At 33.9% G+C, this 17,681-nt stretch overlaps 1 protein-coding gene across 1 annotated transcript in view; it reads left to right on the top strand.

Annotated features, from left to right (window-relative positions):
• The window catches only part of Dscam3 (Down syndrome cell adhesion molecule 3), a 60,574-nt gene that overhangs the window by 13,454 nt on the left and 29,439 nt on the right, over positions 1-17,681 (top strand). Inside the window, exons 2-4 of the mRNA XM_013320333.1 lie at positions 3,466-3,608; positions 17,245-17,403; positions 17,507-17,656. Of these exons, the coding sequence (XP_013175787.1) occupies positions 3,593-3,608; positions 17,245-17,403; positions 17,507-17,656 (325 nt within the window). The 5' untranslated portion in view covers positions 3,466-3,592. The remainder of the gene's footprint in view (positions 1-3,465; positions 3,609-17,244; positions 17,404-17,506; positions 17,657-17,681) is intronic.

The raw sequence follows: 17,681 nt of genomic DNA, 5'->3' as shown, positions 1-17,681 counted from the left end.
CCACCAACTGAAGCGACTCTTGAAACTGAACGCTCTGCATTGGACAATGCACATTGTTGTGCTCGTGAATTCGATTGTGCACCACTTTAATATAAGCGATGTACGACATTCGACGTGCATTCTAAAGGAATACCTAATGCGGTCGTGTTGCTTTGGAAATATACCGTATTTAATGTTAACATCCGGAATGCATTGCTTATTCCTTATTCGAGGACATTTCTGATAACATCAAAACGCCGCAATCTCGTGCTGAATGCAGACTGCATGTGAATGTTCAGCGATCGATTTGAAACAGTTTGTTATATATTACTAACCTATTTATGTTGCAAAGAGAACGGAGTTCGCTAGGAAACAACATTTCAAAGCACTTAATCTCTATGTTATGTACATATGTTTGCAACTACAACTGTCGCGAAAGAAAAACTATTGCAAGAACTTTCAGATCAAGTTAAATCAGCTAATTAATTATTCAAGCAGGTGAAGTTTTTTGTCTTGATAAAGAATTTGAATTTTTAAAATATTATACATTAAATTAAATTCAATTATTTGTGTACGCAAGCGTAAGATATTGAAATAAATTGTACACATTGTGCAATATATTATTCAGAGAATTCGTTTAGACATGTCTCAAATATTTCCCCTGAGAGTGAAAACTAACCGAAACCTAAAACAAGGCTGCTGTCAAAACTAATCAAATTTATTTGGTAGCCGGGATAGGTATTATTACTTAAAACTCTGACATTTGTGATTCGAGTAAACATTGTATTTAATGTCGAGAAAATTAAAGTCCAATATTTATCAAACGTTGATATTATCACATTTGATTTATTACAAATGGATATTAAATAGCTACCTTTGCTAAGATAATGAACATAACTACCCTCACAAATATGAAAGGGGTTGCCATTGCCAGGGGTGTGATTAGAAGTCGCGAGATATAACATTAATTATTTAGGACAATGCGCCGAACATTAAGCTCTGTGTATGTACATATGTGAATATATATGTGTGTGTGTGTGGTAAACATTAAGTGTAGATTAATTATTAACAGTTATTAATAGTAACTTTGTGACCACATATAGACAAAGCAGCTTTACTGATTTCACATGTGAGGTGGGACTCTATTAGTATCGTATCGTTCCCTGGAGTGTTATCGAGCTAGAGTCAGTCGGCTACTTTGTTTTTTATTTACTAGTTTTGTTTCTTAAATATTTATAATACATATTTGTATAAGATAAAAAGTCTGATGATTGGCATGTATATAAATCATCAAAATAAATTTTCGTGTATGAATTTCATTCATTATATTTAAAATGTTAGTACGTTTAACATTACGTGTTATAATATGTCTTGTGTTATATTTAATATAATACAAATGGTTGTATAATGTAAGGCACGTGCCGGTTCTGGTCGAATAATAAATAATTTTTATTGTTACGCTCCTGTACCATTATATTTTATTGAACTCATTTATATAACTTACGCGTTCGCTTAATTAGCTAAGCTATTAGCTTTCATTGTACTTACGATATCACGTGACCAAACAATATTTTTTATATTAATACAGCTTATTTAATTTTAGTCGCAATATACTATGCATTGGTGGAATTATGCAATTAATAATTATATGTTTTTTTGTCTTTATAAGTAAATTAGAAAACTAAAAAGTTCGTAATAAAAATATTGAGTATCAAAAAAAAATATTTATAATAATTTGGAGTACAGTATTCTGTGGAAAACGAATTCCATTTTATAAATCTTATGAAAAAGAAATAGAAATAAAATAAATGAACTAGTGAGAGAAATAATCAAAAAAAGCAATATACAAATGAAAATTCCATCGCTCGCGAGATTTTCATTAGCTCGACGAGAAATAAACCTGATTATCTTATTTTAATGAAATATCAAAGAGCCCAACAAAGTTGTTACAATCTTTGATGATAGCAAAACGAAATTTTCTCGGTAATAAATTAATTTTTCACTCGATGTGCGCAGCAACCGGCAACCAATAGACAAACCGTTAAATTTCACGGAAAATTCACGACGAATCCGCCGCGATGATTTTATCATAATTACGTTGAATAACTTCAATATTGTACATTTATAATATTAAAATTAGTAATTATTTTAATATTTTAGTTAATATCTCTTTCCGTACGATGACTACCAACATTTGTTATGGTAAAAAAATAACAAAACATTACGCTTTAATAAGTATAAACTCTATAAAGTTGACGCATAATTTAAATTCCATTTAGTACAACCATTATATCAAATTTCTTGTGCCCTTTGCCTAACTAAGCTAATTTATATGCGAAAGATAACGATTAGTTTTGAATCTAATTGAGTGTTAGCCGAATTCAGCTTAGCTTATTTTAATTTAATTCCTTATACAAACATAATATGTTTATCTTGTACGAGTATATCAAACCACTTCTGTGTTTAACCTACTTTCTGACTACTGCCTACTGTTAAATGTCAGGATACCTTTTTCGTTATTTATTGAGAAGTAAATTTACTAACAATTTCAAGTGATTGTTAATATGTCTTTCAAAATCGTATTCTTAATATTTTTTTGCCTAAAAATACAAACGGTTCCACAAAAACCATTAGATTTCTAGAGAAAATATTATTATAAAAAGTTACTTGATTTTTTTATTACCCCGAGGAATTAGTTCAAACATATTGAAAAAATATTGAATGTTATATAGCTTACATGTCTCCTAATTTCGAAAACAAGAATTTGTTATTAACATCTAAAGTATATCATGTAAAGTTCATTTAAAAAACAGAAACGTATTATATGTGTGCGCTAATAACATTTATTAATTGGGAAATTCAATACCAATAAAACTATAAGCAAACGACTAATACGTCGTGTAAACCAATTATCCATCTCTCAAATGTGCAGGAACAACATTAAATATTGCCAGAACGGGCGCCGGTCCCGCGGGTCCCGCGCGCCAATTACGATCCTCCCCTGTTCCGCTTCTTTTTTCTACAACAAGCAGGCTGCAATACTCTTAATTCCGCCCTTACCTTTTTTCTTTGCGTAGGAAATTACAGTCGAATGGAATAATTCCACCGAAATCGAATGTTTCCTTTTTCAATTTTTTATAAAAGCAGTCATGAATTTTCGAGAGCAGCCACCAACCTGCGATGATACTGAATCTCATGATAACGAACACACGCTCTATTGACTACGAATATTTGCGTCTTTACAGACTATTGATTTACATTTTTCCATACATTTTTATAAGTGGTGGATTCAATACCACCATGATGGAGCGAAGCACATACAGATATAAAAGGTTATGAAATAATTTCGGCAGGTATCCGCTTCTTATGCATTATAAATTCGATTTCATAGAAAAAAAGTTGACTTACGATTTCCTCCTAAGAACTACTTGGCCGTGATTTGTATGTACTTGTGACGTTAAATATATTATAGTTATGTTGTTGCAGACAAGTGTTGGACAATGGCACTCTGGTGTTCCTGCCGTTCTCTGCGGCGCAGTACCGACAGGAGGTGCACGCCGCGCTGCTCCGCTGCCGCGCACACAACGCACATGGCGCTATACTCTCCCGCGACATGCGCGTTCATGCAGGTCAGCCCTCACTACCACTGTACTATATAGTTTCTATTATAGCAATAAGCAACATGTCTGTTAATTTAATGTTAAAAGAAATCAGAAGAAAAATATACATTTTTCAAGCGATATTACAAAAAAAGACGCGCGCTCCAACGCTGGTGCCAATAACTCAACTAACGAAGCGAAGCGGACGCCAACGGGCAAAAATAAAATAATGTCAGGTCAGCGCAGCGTCACATCTTACTTGAAAATGTAAACTGATCGATCGACTACTCTGGAATGAGTGTCAAACTTGGCAACGTGTTGTCTACTACATGTTTATTGAACTATTCTGTTGCATAATGGGCAGTGTAACTAGTCCACAGATCAATTGAGTAAACGCTATGATACGTTTAAACTTGAATGAAAATTAAATATTGCGGCGTTTACTTGGTCATTAAAATAAATTCAAAGCAAGAGTTACAGGTACTAGTTTGATGCGTTGAGTTATTTAGCGCGATATTAAATGAGACCACGTTATTAACTAACCACCGACTTGTATGATTAAACCTAGCAGCACGCGGTGAACCCGCGCCCCGCCGCCTCGCCCCGCCCCGCCCCCAGGGACCCTTTACACAGAGTTAATTAGGAGCTCGCTCTGTCACTGTAATCGGTGACATTGTTGCGCGACAGGCTTATGTTTTAAATCCATTTAAATTTTATATCTCGATCTCCAACTCTACTGCAGCTGCTAATAAATTAAATGTTGCACCGCACTATTACTGAACTCAGCTGATCTAATATTTGTACACGACATTTTTCTATCCAATTCACTTCTGATGTGTTTTATTTATACTTGTAAGAATCTTAACAATAATTTTAAATTTTAATTAATTGAAATTTAATTTCATGATAAAATGACAGGCTTTGTAGAGTGAGGAACATCATGGGAGTTTTTTGATTTTCACCACTATTTTTTATACGTTTGTATTTAAAAGAAATTACCCCGTTCCCAGTTACTACAACTACCCCGCGCTAGTTAACTGACGTGTCTCTACGCCGAGTTAATTGCTGGGTGTCGGCGGCGGCGCAGTAATTAAGGCCGTGGTCGCGCCCCGTATTCTATGCTCCACGTGACGGCTCGTTTCAAAAGGATACTTCTTTTCTAATAACAATCACTTGTTACTAACGTATGTGCCGTTACTTGCGATACGTTATGTATATCGTAAAATAATCGTAAATTAACATTATTTTACGATATTTTTAACTTAAATAGTATGTCGTAACTTTGACCAGAATGTGGAAAGACGGCATATGAGAAACTCTATATAAATGGTATATAAACCATATACCTTATTTACTTCTACAGCAGATATATAAAATGCAAAGTGTACGGGTAAATGAGTTTAATTACATAGAAGTATTTCCTGATAAGGTTCGTTAAAACAGATCGCATTAGTATATCAATGTCGCGAGCTGCCCGCAGATATCTCCAGCTGAATGAAACCGGAGCAACCTTTGATGTCGGTGCTTAATTGTATGGATATCGAGTTAATCAGGTACTCAACTCCGCCCCCCGACTCTGTACAAAGTTCTCTCAATTAAGTGTTAAATTGGCAATTTAACAAATTTAGATCACACTTTTAACCTGAACGAGTGACAAGATTTTGTTGAACATTAGGTCGAAGTTCAAAATATTTTTTTTCAAATATTGTAGAGTACACAAATGTGTTTAAATAGGCATTATTGAAAGCCCTATTTAAATTGTGGGTATTCGTAGAGAATAGTTTCAAGTCATCGGATTTAAACATCTTTAGCTATCCAAGTAAGTTAACGTCATAAATAAAACAAAACACAATTCGGGGACAGTAAAGTTCTACAAAAATAAAACGATAAAATTCGAAAAGAACTTTGTTGGAGAAAAAAATATGGCGTCGGTAAGCAAAATGTTGGCAACGATTCTGCTTCAATTTGCGTAAACAACGGAAACTGTAGGTGGCTATAACTTTTTGTGCCCCCGGCCGGGGCACCAGGGAAATAGGCGGAATTGAACAATTTGTTTTTTGTACTTCAAGAAACTTTTGACACTAAAATATAATTAGCAGAAGATTCGGACTTAAAGGTCAAACGTTCATGTTCACAAAGGAATATACCTATATTCCTTTGTGAACATGAACGCGGTAACCACGAGTACATATCTGATCTAGTGTATCTAGACAGTTAATTGTTTAACTATTATACGTGACTACAGTTAGAAGCTTTATCACTATTATAACGATATAATTAATTTATTTTAGATTAAAAAATAACTGCATTCCGTGACAAAAGATTCAATTTAAATGCAACCTCGGCCTCATCAGTGTGCGCTCAGGCTAAATCTCGAAGCCAACGAGAAAATTAAATTATCGTCATGAAATTTCTGTAAGTTGTTAGTTAACCGCAGGTCGTGAAGATTCAAAAGACAGAGTTTCTGTAAAGTTGTTGCGTCGCGCATAAAAAGCTACGAATAACTGTCGATGTAAATTTCATTCCTTGTACGAGAACCATTATTAGTTTGTAGGCGAAATAGAATTGTCTAAACTAAAATAAGATACAAAGTTTGGTTTGCATTCTCGCAACATTGTATGTGAAGTAGAGGTATTTCAGGTATGTATAATACTTCGGAGCGAACATGTTGAAGACAGGTAACAGCAAGATCAACTGCTACTGAGTAACAAACTCTAAACATTGAAACCTGTAGTCATCGGCCTCCATATATATTGCCGTCATTTATTTTATAAATAAGGGCTACTTATAATAAGAAAAATAGGGGTAAGCAGGGTTTGAACCTAGGACAAGGATTACCGCGGCGTATTTATAGAGCTGTGCATGAAAGGGGCAAAGGAGTGGCTCTCGTTTCCTAGGCTTTATAAGTACGACATACTTTCATTCTTCCATTAAACGGTGGTATTTTAATATTCATTTCTAATTATCTTTTAATAGTGGGATATAAAAATATTTCTTTACAAATCTGGTCTCCATTTATCAAAAGGTAATAGTAATAAAAAATTGTGCCAACGACTTATTTAGTTAATTCTGTGAAGCGCACGACGTGTTTTCAACTAACGCATGCTGATTCTATTCAAAGTTCTTCTTTCATTGGCGGGCGCACTGGCGCACTCACTGGCTTGCCAGCATGCCTCGGTGCCTTACAGGAATCATTCTAAGATATTCAGTTAGCTAAAGACTGCTGGAGACAGCGCGCTATGTGCAACACTGTTTTAACTATATTAAGTTTGCGAATGAAAGTAATTTACAAAAAAGTTGTAGTAATTAATAAATGTTATCACTTTAAGAGACAAGAAAGTGCGACAAATTTTCAGATAAAATGAGTAAAATGTCCTTAGAAGCATAACAACTCACAGTCCATGAAATGTATATCTAAGAGTTACTTTCGAAGCCGTTGTTATGTACGGTACATAAAATTTACCTTTTATTACTTATTTCTTTACACTCTGTAATTATTATAAATTAAATAAAAATAAAAATTTGATTCGCGGACAGTGTACTGTATTGCAACATAATTAACAACATGTCTCTAATTAATTGCGCTATACTTTACTGGACGTAGAAGACTAAACCCCGAGTTATTAATTAATTCCCGCAAACCCTCGTCACGGTGAGCACGATAAGTACAAAGTGCACATAATTCTTGTTAATCTATACACATTAATAAAATTGGAGTGTCTGTATGTAATACAAATACAAACATTCACACTTCGTACACCGCAAATATATCATTTGCGGTACTGATAATTTTTTTGGTTGGATGATTTTCTCGTTAATATGTTACAATATAACAATAAAATTTACTTTAGATTTGAACGTTGTTATTGAAACAACCTCAACTCAACGCGCGTGTAATTATTTGTTCAAATAGAATCGATCGGATTTCGCTAATTAACTTTGACAAAGTTCTAAAGCTGAGAGTGTTTCCTTCAATTACTCCAATCATTGTTCTCCATACAAACTCCAATTGAATTTTACTCTCGACTTGCCGCCGCTGCGTGTCCGCGTAATTTGATTGCTTTGTTATTCTGTTTCAATTTTGTTATTCATTTTTCTTCAATGTGGTTTCGTCTTTTGTACTTAAAATATTTTTGTACGAGAGAAATCACTGTACGTGTGAGGTATTATCCGGTCTCAACGGATGACTTCTACAAGCGAGAAACTACGGTGAAAGAATAACCTCTTTAAGCGAAAACAAAATCGTGGTCCTTTGAAGTATCGCTGTCGACCTGTTCCAATATAAAGTATCGGATAGATTTAATAAAATTTTCTCAATATTTTTGCAATATATTATGTAATATATTTACACAATAATTGCACTAAATCCACCTACTTTTTTTTCTATTCCACTTTGTAACTTTCCTTAACCACACCTTCATCAAGGGAGCGGTGAATTGCATATTCATGGCTTACCCCTGAGCCTGGTTATTGCGCATATGAGGAATTTACTATTGCTGTAATAACAGGGTTATATTCAATATTCTACAATGTTACAATATCTATACAGTACACTTTACCAAGTTAGCTGCTTTTTTTCACCAGTTATGCCTACAAAGATCAAACCGACAGCAAAAAATAATGCATTTAACTTGCATAAGTTGCTAAAGGTATAGCTCGTGTGAACATTACATTAACACAATAATCATTTTGCATGTTTTATTGTAATCTTTAAAAACACATCCAAGTAAAATTTCCAGCGCAACGTAAAAACGGAAGAGTAATAAAGAGAAGTAAATGTTCACGTTAGCATTATTTATGTTGATGAGTGGATTTATCTGAGACGACACAGTGCGCTGCTCGCGGTGTATTTCAACGAGACTGGGCAATATGTTTGTCTGACAAGCAGACGTCGAGTGCGAAAACATTACATATTGTGCGAAAAAAATGTATAGATTAAACCAATGATACACTCCGCCGACACAATTCGTCAAAAATGGTCGATTTTATTAGAAATCAATGTGAAATTTTTCCTACGCCGACTTCTAGCCTTTGCCGTACTGTTGCAATAAATAATTGATTGTATAAACATACTTAATTATATAAACACGACACTGATCTATTAGTCGATCGGATTTAATTTATATATGTGTACATAGATGGCGCTCTCATTAATAATTCCGCACCAGCGCCGCTGCCGCGCTGCGCCGCGTCACACCCTCGTCAGAGATTTGAGATTACTGAAGCTAAAGTATTGCTAATTAAATAACAACAAGTTTATTTTATTGTTACAATTTTAATTCCTTTCATTTTTAATTTAGACGCATATGTAGAAAAAGCGAGAGAGATGTACCGGAATCGCAACAATTAGATATCCGTAATCTGGACATCTGGATAACTTATTAGTTGTAGCGTAAGTAACACAACACAAATACACATATGTATAGGAATGAACTGAGTAAAATAAATCCAGTAAAGTGTTAATATATATAAGTAGTATTCTTTGAAATGAATACCTATACCCTAAAACGATGACGTGTATTATTTCAACAACTTCATGCAAATTCTGAGACAATATTATTTGAGTCTGTATCAATATGATCATGTAAAATCTCGTCGTTAATGAATATTAACATGTTTTCATTAAAATGGTTTTGCTTTAAGTATATTTTGGAATGAAGTTTGTCGAATACTTTTTACTTTGCAAAATTATAATATATTTAAAAGATAAAGTAAATGGAACAAAGCTCATACATTTATTATTGAGGTACAATAATTTTCATAGAGCTAAAACTTGGTAAGTATGTTTGAAACACTATTATATCTGACCTGTAAAGGACCAGGTCGAGTGCTAAGTGTTACGGCTAGTGCTTACTCCCCGAAGTACCTGAAGTACATATTAGCGTCGATCTTTAACATGTACCTTACACAGGTGCCCCGAAGTGGAGCGCTTGTGGCAAAGGACAGGTCTACTTTCTTCTTTTTAAATTTTAAGCTGTTGATGTTGAAGCATGTAATATAATGTAGTGAGCATTAAAGCAATTGGCAAGTGGTAACATAGAGCGATAGACAATGGGCAGTCGGCAGCCGGCACATTAGCATAATAGCCGGGTGTCGGACAGCGCAGGCAACGCCGGGCGAGCACATAACGCGAGCTCTACACGATCGCATGTAATTTGTTGCAAATTGCCTAATTTATAACACCACTCGCCTTTATCGCGCTCTACTATTTTTAACATTATTCGATTTACACCTTTAAAAGGCAAAGCACAGAGTTCTTTTTCATGTTTAATAAGGAATCAGTTTCTAAAGCTAGTCCTTGTTATTAAGTCAGCAAAGAAATGTAAGCACTAGTTTAATTCAAGCACATTGCCTTCCCTCCGTACAATACAATGGTAAAAAGTGAAATATTAAACACATAAGTAGGTGTATTTTTGCACAAGTGCGCGATTTCGCCGCTAGGTGGCGTTATGTCGGCGTTGTTCCGATCAAATGCCCTCGTGTGCTGTGAAATATCACTCTTAGATTTTATTCCTTTTTAAGTTGAAAATGAACACTTATGTTTAGACTCTCTCCTGTTAAAACTTTCCTAAATATTACTGTGAAATCAACTTTCGTATCGTAGATTGTTATCTTATTATCTGCGTTATTTAATTTACAATAAAACTACAGCGTAAATATTATTAAGTAGTCAATACGAGTAGTTGACACTATTGTAGAGATAAATAAAGAAATTTAATAAATTGGTTAAGACATTTGATTTAAATTGATGATAGGTTACAACACATTTTTAAAAGTTTAATTTCCGTCAATGGATTTCCAAAAATGTAATTAATATAATTAAATTTACGTGTGTACAATGTGCAGTGTTCATTATCATCTGAATGTGTGTGTGTGTGTGTACATATTTAACATACATACATATGGATTCAATAAGTGGTTTTCGTTACAAAACATTAATTACGTCCTTTATTTTGCTGAACGTTTAATGAATTCATATAATGATATTTATTTTATAATTGGAAACAATTGAATCGATTACTCTTCCGTTGATAACGGTTAAATTAGTGTAAGTACTATAAACATAGTAGTAGTCGTAATTAAATAGACATACGTTATCAATAGACACGAACTTGGCGCCTTAAGACGCTATACGCGAACACCCTTTGATATCGTGTGATGGTAAGAATAAGATTATATTTAACAATGAAATATAATTATTCACATTGATGTAGAATTTCAAAATCTAATTAGAAATACTTCATATCAAATACAAAGAAACAAACTTTGCATAATTCGAAAACTTTTATGGCACTTTACGACATTTCGTATAAATGCAGCTGCAGAATTACGTAAATAAATCAGTTGCATATCGTAAAAGCAAACGAAACAATGAATAATTCAATATCGTATTCACAAATCACGTTAATGCTTCTCTGTTAGCTCAACATTTTACAAAACAACGGCACAAATGGATGTGTGCTCAATATACTTGTGTTAACATGGCGCGTATTAGCTACCATTGGCTTAGGGACGCAAATATGAACAATTTATTCAGTTCCAATTCGTACTAGTTAGTAGTGAATGGTGATTAACATTGCTGAGGATGCAGCCTGATGACAATAAATAATTTTTATTTTATAATTAGTTAGCACAATATAGATAAATTTATATAAGAAACATTTCAATGGTAATTACAGTATAAAAAAAAACATTTTGTTTAAACTCAGTAGTAAGCACATAAGAAAATTATGTAAATCTCAAGGGAGCAAAATACATCAAAGTGAAATGGGCGGCGGCGCGCGCTCCGGGTAACACCCCACTGCCTGCAGATGACGTCTTCCACAGCAATCTTTGACTCTGAGCAAATGCTTCCGCTGCTTTGTAAACTAATACATTTATTATAAGTTCCTTCAAATATAGTCAATATTATAACGTTAAAAGTATTGTAAATATCTTAGTGGCTTCAAATAAAAGGAAATATAGACATAATCAATCGCGATACATAAAAGCATGTTTCCAACAAAATGAGTGAAATACGCGATTGAAATGTACACTATCCAATTAACAACATTTCTATGAGCGCCTCTAGCGGCTCAAAGTGAAAGCTCTCCGGTGTCAAGTGACGTCAAATCAACGCCCAATCTAACTGCGATTGATAACGAATAGGTTAACGTAAAAACGGCATAAAAATACATTATTGGATAAATATTGGAAATTACTGATTACTTTAAAATGTTTCTTTTCGTCCGTCCTTAACTGATCCTTTGCATGTCAACAAATAAAACAAATCCTTTTACGGGGTCGACAATGGTGGTGACAACTCGAGCCATTTAATCCAAAATTTTTATCAGAGCTTGAAAAAACACCGGAAAAGATTTCGTCCTGTTTACTTAAGCCATGTTTTATCGTGTTTACGTCACTTTAGTAAAGATTGTGACGCGGCTTTAGTACGATTCACCAAACCTATTCAAAGAAAATTTACATTGACTTTGAGAAATAACCTTTTAAAATTATTTATGAACGTATATCCGAAAGAGATTACAAAGGTTTTGTCTTAACAAAGTATGAAAACAAAGGCAAAGATCATGTTTTAAAATTAATGAATCTAAAGTTTAATCGGCTGTCAAAAGTTTATAATTTATCAATTTATATAAGGCATACATTCTATTTAAGTTGTGAAGACTTAATACATAATAACTTGAGATGATCTGTGAACTTAAGTGACGTACGACACTTGAACTCTTCATATTCTCTACTTTGTCAATATGTTTACACAGGATTATTCATTATAGGTACTTTTATTTAGTCTTTAGTTTTTATTGGAATACTAAATGAAACATATATCTGACATATGGTATATTTAAGATTATCACAAATATTGTGTCCTATAGATCTCTGAAGACTATTATAAATATTAATAAATGTAGTGAGTTAGTGCAGCCTGCACCCTGTACTCGTAACTCACGGTAGCGAGTAGCCGTAATTCAATTGTTATCGCCTGTTAAGGAACCTATACAAATGAATCTACATGACGACAAGAACTAAGCTCTTCGAGTATATAACGTGTTTAATCTATGTTAACTATATCGGCGGCCGTACATTATGTAATTAAAGTTGTTGAAGATTTTAGTGCCCTATATTTATAGTAAGTAACACATCCTATATCATTTCAAGCTCCGATAATTATTTTTGCTAGCGTCAAAATTAATGTGTCTCACTTCTGATTTTCTTCACGTATATGTATGTGTGTGTGTGTGTGTGTGTGTGTTCCGATTGGCGTCTGCGATGTATTACAAAGTATTTCGTTCGGATATCAGCCGCAAAAGCTCTCATCAAAAAGGAAACAAGCAACCGCATAAAAGCTTTTACCTTGTAACATTCCTTTCTGCGGCGGACTTGTACTGTAATCCTCTTAATGCAAAAATAATCTCCGCCGCGAGCGGATATTTTTTTCAAGACTGAAACTGATATACGAGACTTCAGAACGCCGGCCTTATCTAGTCCTTTTTATTATATAGAAAAACTTGGAAAGAACAAACAAGCGTAGCGGAAAGGTTTATTGTATCAAGTATTTTATCAGAAAATCTTTTTATAACAATGTTATTGAATATAAATCTTCCTCTAGAATAAAGAACGAACGAAAAATAAGAACTAAACTCACTTATACTATTTGTAAATCTTTTAAAAAATTAAAACTAAAAAACTTAACTAAAACACACAAAACATAATTATGTTTTTGTTTTTTTATTAGAGATAAAATAAAAACTAATAAAGAATAGTTTATCAGCAACATGTGAGCGTAATTATTACACATTATATCGTCGGACGAAGAAAAGAAAATACAAGTTTTGTTGTGAACGAGCGCGGCGCTCGAGGCGATATCGTGATCCTATTAGCAATAACATCACAATCGCTTATCATCGAGTAGCTGGGAGTAGCTTGCGGCGACAGCTCACATCACCCTACCCTTGTAATTTGAATGATGGCTGATGTAAATCACATTTTTCCGTCATGATTTGTATGATAATAATCTCCTTATAGTCGTCTTCCAAGAACTCAATGTAAACTTTTTCTCCATTTCAACGTACGGTTCTATGACCTCAAAAAGTTCTTACATAATATAATATTGTTGGATATTTCAGAAAATTATAATAGTAGTTATTCCCCCAAATCTACTTTCTCATAAAACATATATATTTACATATATTAGGTATATAATATTCATTTTGAAGGCACAGCTCCCTGAAACACTTCAGATTGTTGTTATATCTCAGTTCGTAGACAGGAATTTGCAGGAAATTATGACTTAGCTAAAACATTGTTCCCAGAAACACGTGGATTCCAGAGAAGAGGTGATAGGAAGGGTAGCCTCTTAATTATACCGTTCTTGAGTAACAGTCATTCGAGAAATGAGACCATGTTCAAGGAATTATTGATTTAATACGCATTTCTGTATTTGCTTCGTTACAGGTTTAATGCCTTCGAATAATGGAAACAAAAACATTTCATATATTAATGACAGGATGAAGTATCGTCGCTTTAAATATTTTATTGTTTTCATAAAAGTCCCAGTGATTCTTTTATTAACCACTTTATACGTTGAAACAGAAAATGTAAGGCGCACTTTATGAATTTTGTATTACATTACTTTCGCAACGGAGTGGTTCCTTCTTTATATATATAGATTTTATCCATTCCTCTGATAACATTGCTTTACAATTGATATTCCTTTTATTAAAGGCTTACTACAGATTTTCTCAACAACTTTTTATTAAATAAATTTCCTATATAAACAATAAAAGCAAGTATTATATTAATACTGACTCTCATCTTGGTTGAAAACAAAGCTAAGTTAGCTATAACAGTTAATCAGATAATATTTCATGATTGTTTACAAGCTCCAAAGAAAATTGTCTTACTAATTTTATAAATGCGAATATTTGGATGTATGGTTGGGAGTTTGTTCGAAGGTATCTTCATAACGTTTTCATGAATCTCGCGGAAATTTGGCATAGAAGTAGTCTGGAAGAATACGTAGGCTATTTATTAAGTTCTATTTTAAATTTTGCGCGGAAGGAGTCGCGAACTACTGCTAGTATTAATATAAATATAAAATAAATATCACGAGTATGTTATGTCAAACAAAGAACAGTGTGATATAATCTTTGCCCTTTGCATTTAGCTCACTATCTTAATAAAACGTCCGCTGTAATTGTCCTGTTTGAATTATTGTTGGAGAGGAGTCAGTGGTGCGGTATGGTGCGGCGCGTCGTGCGATGCATTTATGTGAAAGAAACATAATTCTTTGGAGTTTTATATACTCTATTTTATTATGAGTATATCCATGATAAGTAAATAATGATATGTTGAATGATTAGAAACCATTGTCAAAACCATGATGACAATAATTTGAAAAAATAGTAAGTACTTCTTTGTACCATTCTCAACAACTGTCTTTTGGAACATTTTTATCTCAAGTATATTTATTTAATTATATTTACTACATAATAAACAATAATCAGGACTTTTATATGATCATCAAAATAAACGAATCCAACAACTAAACGAAATCTCAAACAATAAATATAGTCTTACGTTATCAGTCACATCGCACATCGAGAATAACAGCATCTGCGATGTCTTACGGCTTCTTGCTCCGTAGGAAATGTAATAAGATAGCTAGAATCATCTATTTTTATACCGCCTATTCTATGATTTACTTTACCATTACGTATATCGTAGAATATTGCCAAATAATGTAAGAACTATTTTTTACTTGTTGTTAACGTTTTGTTAATGAAAATAGTTAAACATTAACGCTTGTTTTGTTAGATTAAAGGTCACAGGCGTAGTTAAATAATAAACAAACAATAAGAAATCAGACTTTGTAACAACATACTAGAAATTAATTATTAAACAAGTGAACATTGGAAAAATATTTTTGAACTTGGGAAAGATGAAATAGAACTTCAATATAAATTCCAGTCATCCTCAGCAAAGGCGTTGTAAAAAAGCTTGTTTTAGTTATGAAATAATATTTTAAGTCGTTGTAACAAGACAGCATAATACCAAAATATCACTAACGGGATTCGATCCCCTGTCTAAAGTGAATAAGTCGCAATGTTCCAGCTACAGAACAATCAACGCCTTTTTTGGCTGAAACTTCTCGAGTATTAAGTAAGCCGTTTGCAATTCCGTGAGAATTGTCATTAAGTTTGCATTGAATGAGCTTTGCATCTCCTCTCGGAAACTTGTTATGCGCGGATTGTGCTTAAATCATGTTTCTGTGTACTCGAGAGGAGGTATTCAACTTTAAACTGGATGCACTGACAGCGTGCAGGAGATTAAAATCTTATCTCTAGTTAAAAATATAGCATACTATCTTGTGTACTAGACTAAGTTTAGTAGTAGTTTGTGTGTAACTTAAATCTCGTAAACTAACTCAATCTTAGAATTTATTATTTTTGAGAGGCAAATATGCAATATAAATTTGGTACAAGGAAATAATGAGGCGAGCTAAGGAAATGGTCGTATAGTTCGGTACATGCCGGAGTGACGTCATATTCAAAGTGGTGTCAGTTGCACGCTGACGGCGGCGGCGCGTGGTAACGAATGTGCGGTCGCCGTCCGCCGCCCGACTCTAACTACTACCACTACACAAATCTTTCTACGTTTAGCCAAGACATTTGTCACATAATTTTGCTAACACGCTAAATCTCGTCAAAGAATTTTACAATAACGCTACAAGAAAGTACTATGAAGAAGGAAATGTAATTTGTTTTATTTTTTCGATTAGGTTTATAAATGTCTTTATTCCTTCCAAAGACATTTTTTGAAATAATTTCTTTTAGTTAATTTATAAAAACTGCCTTGTTATTTATTTTTAATTAATTGTATTTAATTTTTGTCAAAGTGAAGGACGAATTGTATACAAATAAATTAAAATAAGGCTGTAAAATAAACCTTAGAGCGTTTTAGTACATAATGTACTTATTATTTTGTAGCTGCAAAGCCTGAACAGCCTACATTTAGCATAAGTGGCAATTAGTTCTAGTATTAATAGCATATTATCTCATGAAACATTACCGTCATACGTAATACGGATTGTTTATATATTATATCTAATACACTCTAACTATTGTCTACTTCGTCTATTTTCGATCTTATTCGAAATTCGTTGTAAAACAATGTATTATTTCGTAGGTCAATGTCTTGTTAATGCCTACAATATTTGCTGACGCAGTAAAACTGAAATTTCTCATCGTTTATTGACAAAATTGTGATGTTTTTTGCTATTTTTTGTATCTTAACAAAGTAAACTATATATCTTGGAATTATTAAGTTAATAATAAAAGTTACCTTTGAAGTTATAATAAATTTAATATTGTGGCGTTAGCTCGTTCATTTCGTGTACGGATGTAAAGCAGTCTTCCTGCTCAGAAATAATGGTAATTTATGTGGAATATATTTCGACTAAATCTGAATTCGGTATTACCGTTTTGAAATACAAATAGGACTCTGTTTAGTATCATTCTCCTTGTTCTCGAATATTGTTAATCATAAGTATTAAATAAATAAGTTACAAAACTACACTTAAACACTGTTTAGTTGTCTAACTCCGCCGCCGATTGTTATTATGGACCTCAACGAGGTTAATATCCAATAGTATGTAATTTGTCCGTAGTGGTGTGGCAGGAGTGGCAGGCGCAGGTTACGGCGACGCGCGCGGCACTGGGCGGACCGGCGTTGCTCAGCTGTACGGCGCCGGCGGCGCTCCGCGACCACGCCTCTGTAGCCGCCTGGTACCGAGACGATGCCGTCCTTACACCTTCTGACCACCTCTGTAAGTCAATAACAACAAACATCTGTCAATTGTAATTGTAACATTGACCTTCGGTTGCTCTATCAGCCGAAAAATGTTAAATGTTTTTAATGTGGTGGTGCAGCGGGACCCACGTTACTGCTGGAAGAGGGGTGGCGGCTGGTAGTTCGTGCGGTGCGGACAGAAGATGCGCGCGCCCAGTACGCCTGCTCCGTGCTCGACGCGCTAACCGGCGAACGCCGAAGGAGCGCCCCGGTCACCATCGACATAGTCCGTAAGTACTCATCTAGTACCAATGT

This window comes from Papilio xuthus, unplaced genomic scaffold, assembly GCF_000836235.2.
Source record: "Papilio xuthus unplaced genomic scaffold, Pxut_1.1 DF825946.1, whole genome shotgun sequence".
Lineage (NCBI taxonomy): Eukaryota > Metazoa > Arthropoda > Insecta > Lepidoptera > Papilionidae > Papilio > Papilio xuthus.
The sequence above is the reverse complement of the archived record's forward strand: the minus strand, read 5'-3'. Positions and strand labels throughout refer to the sequence as shown.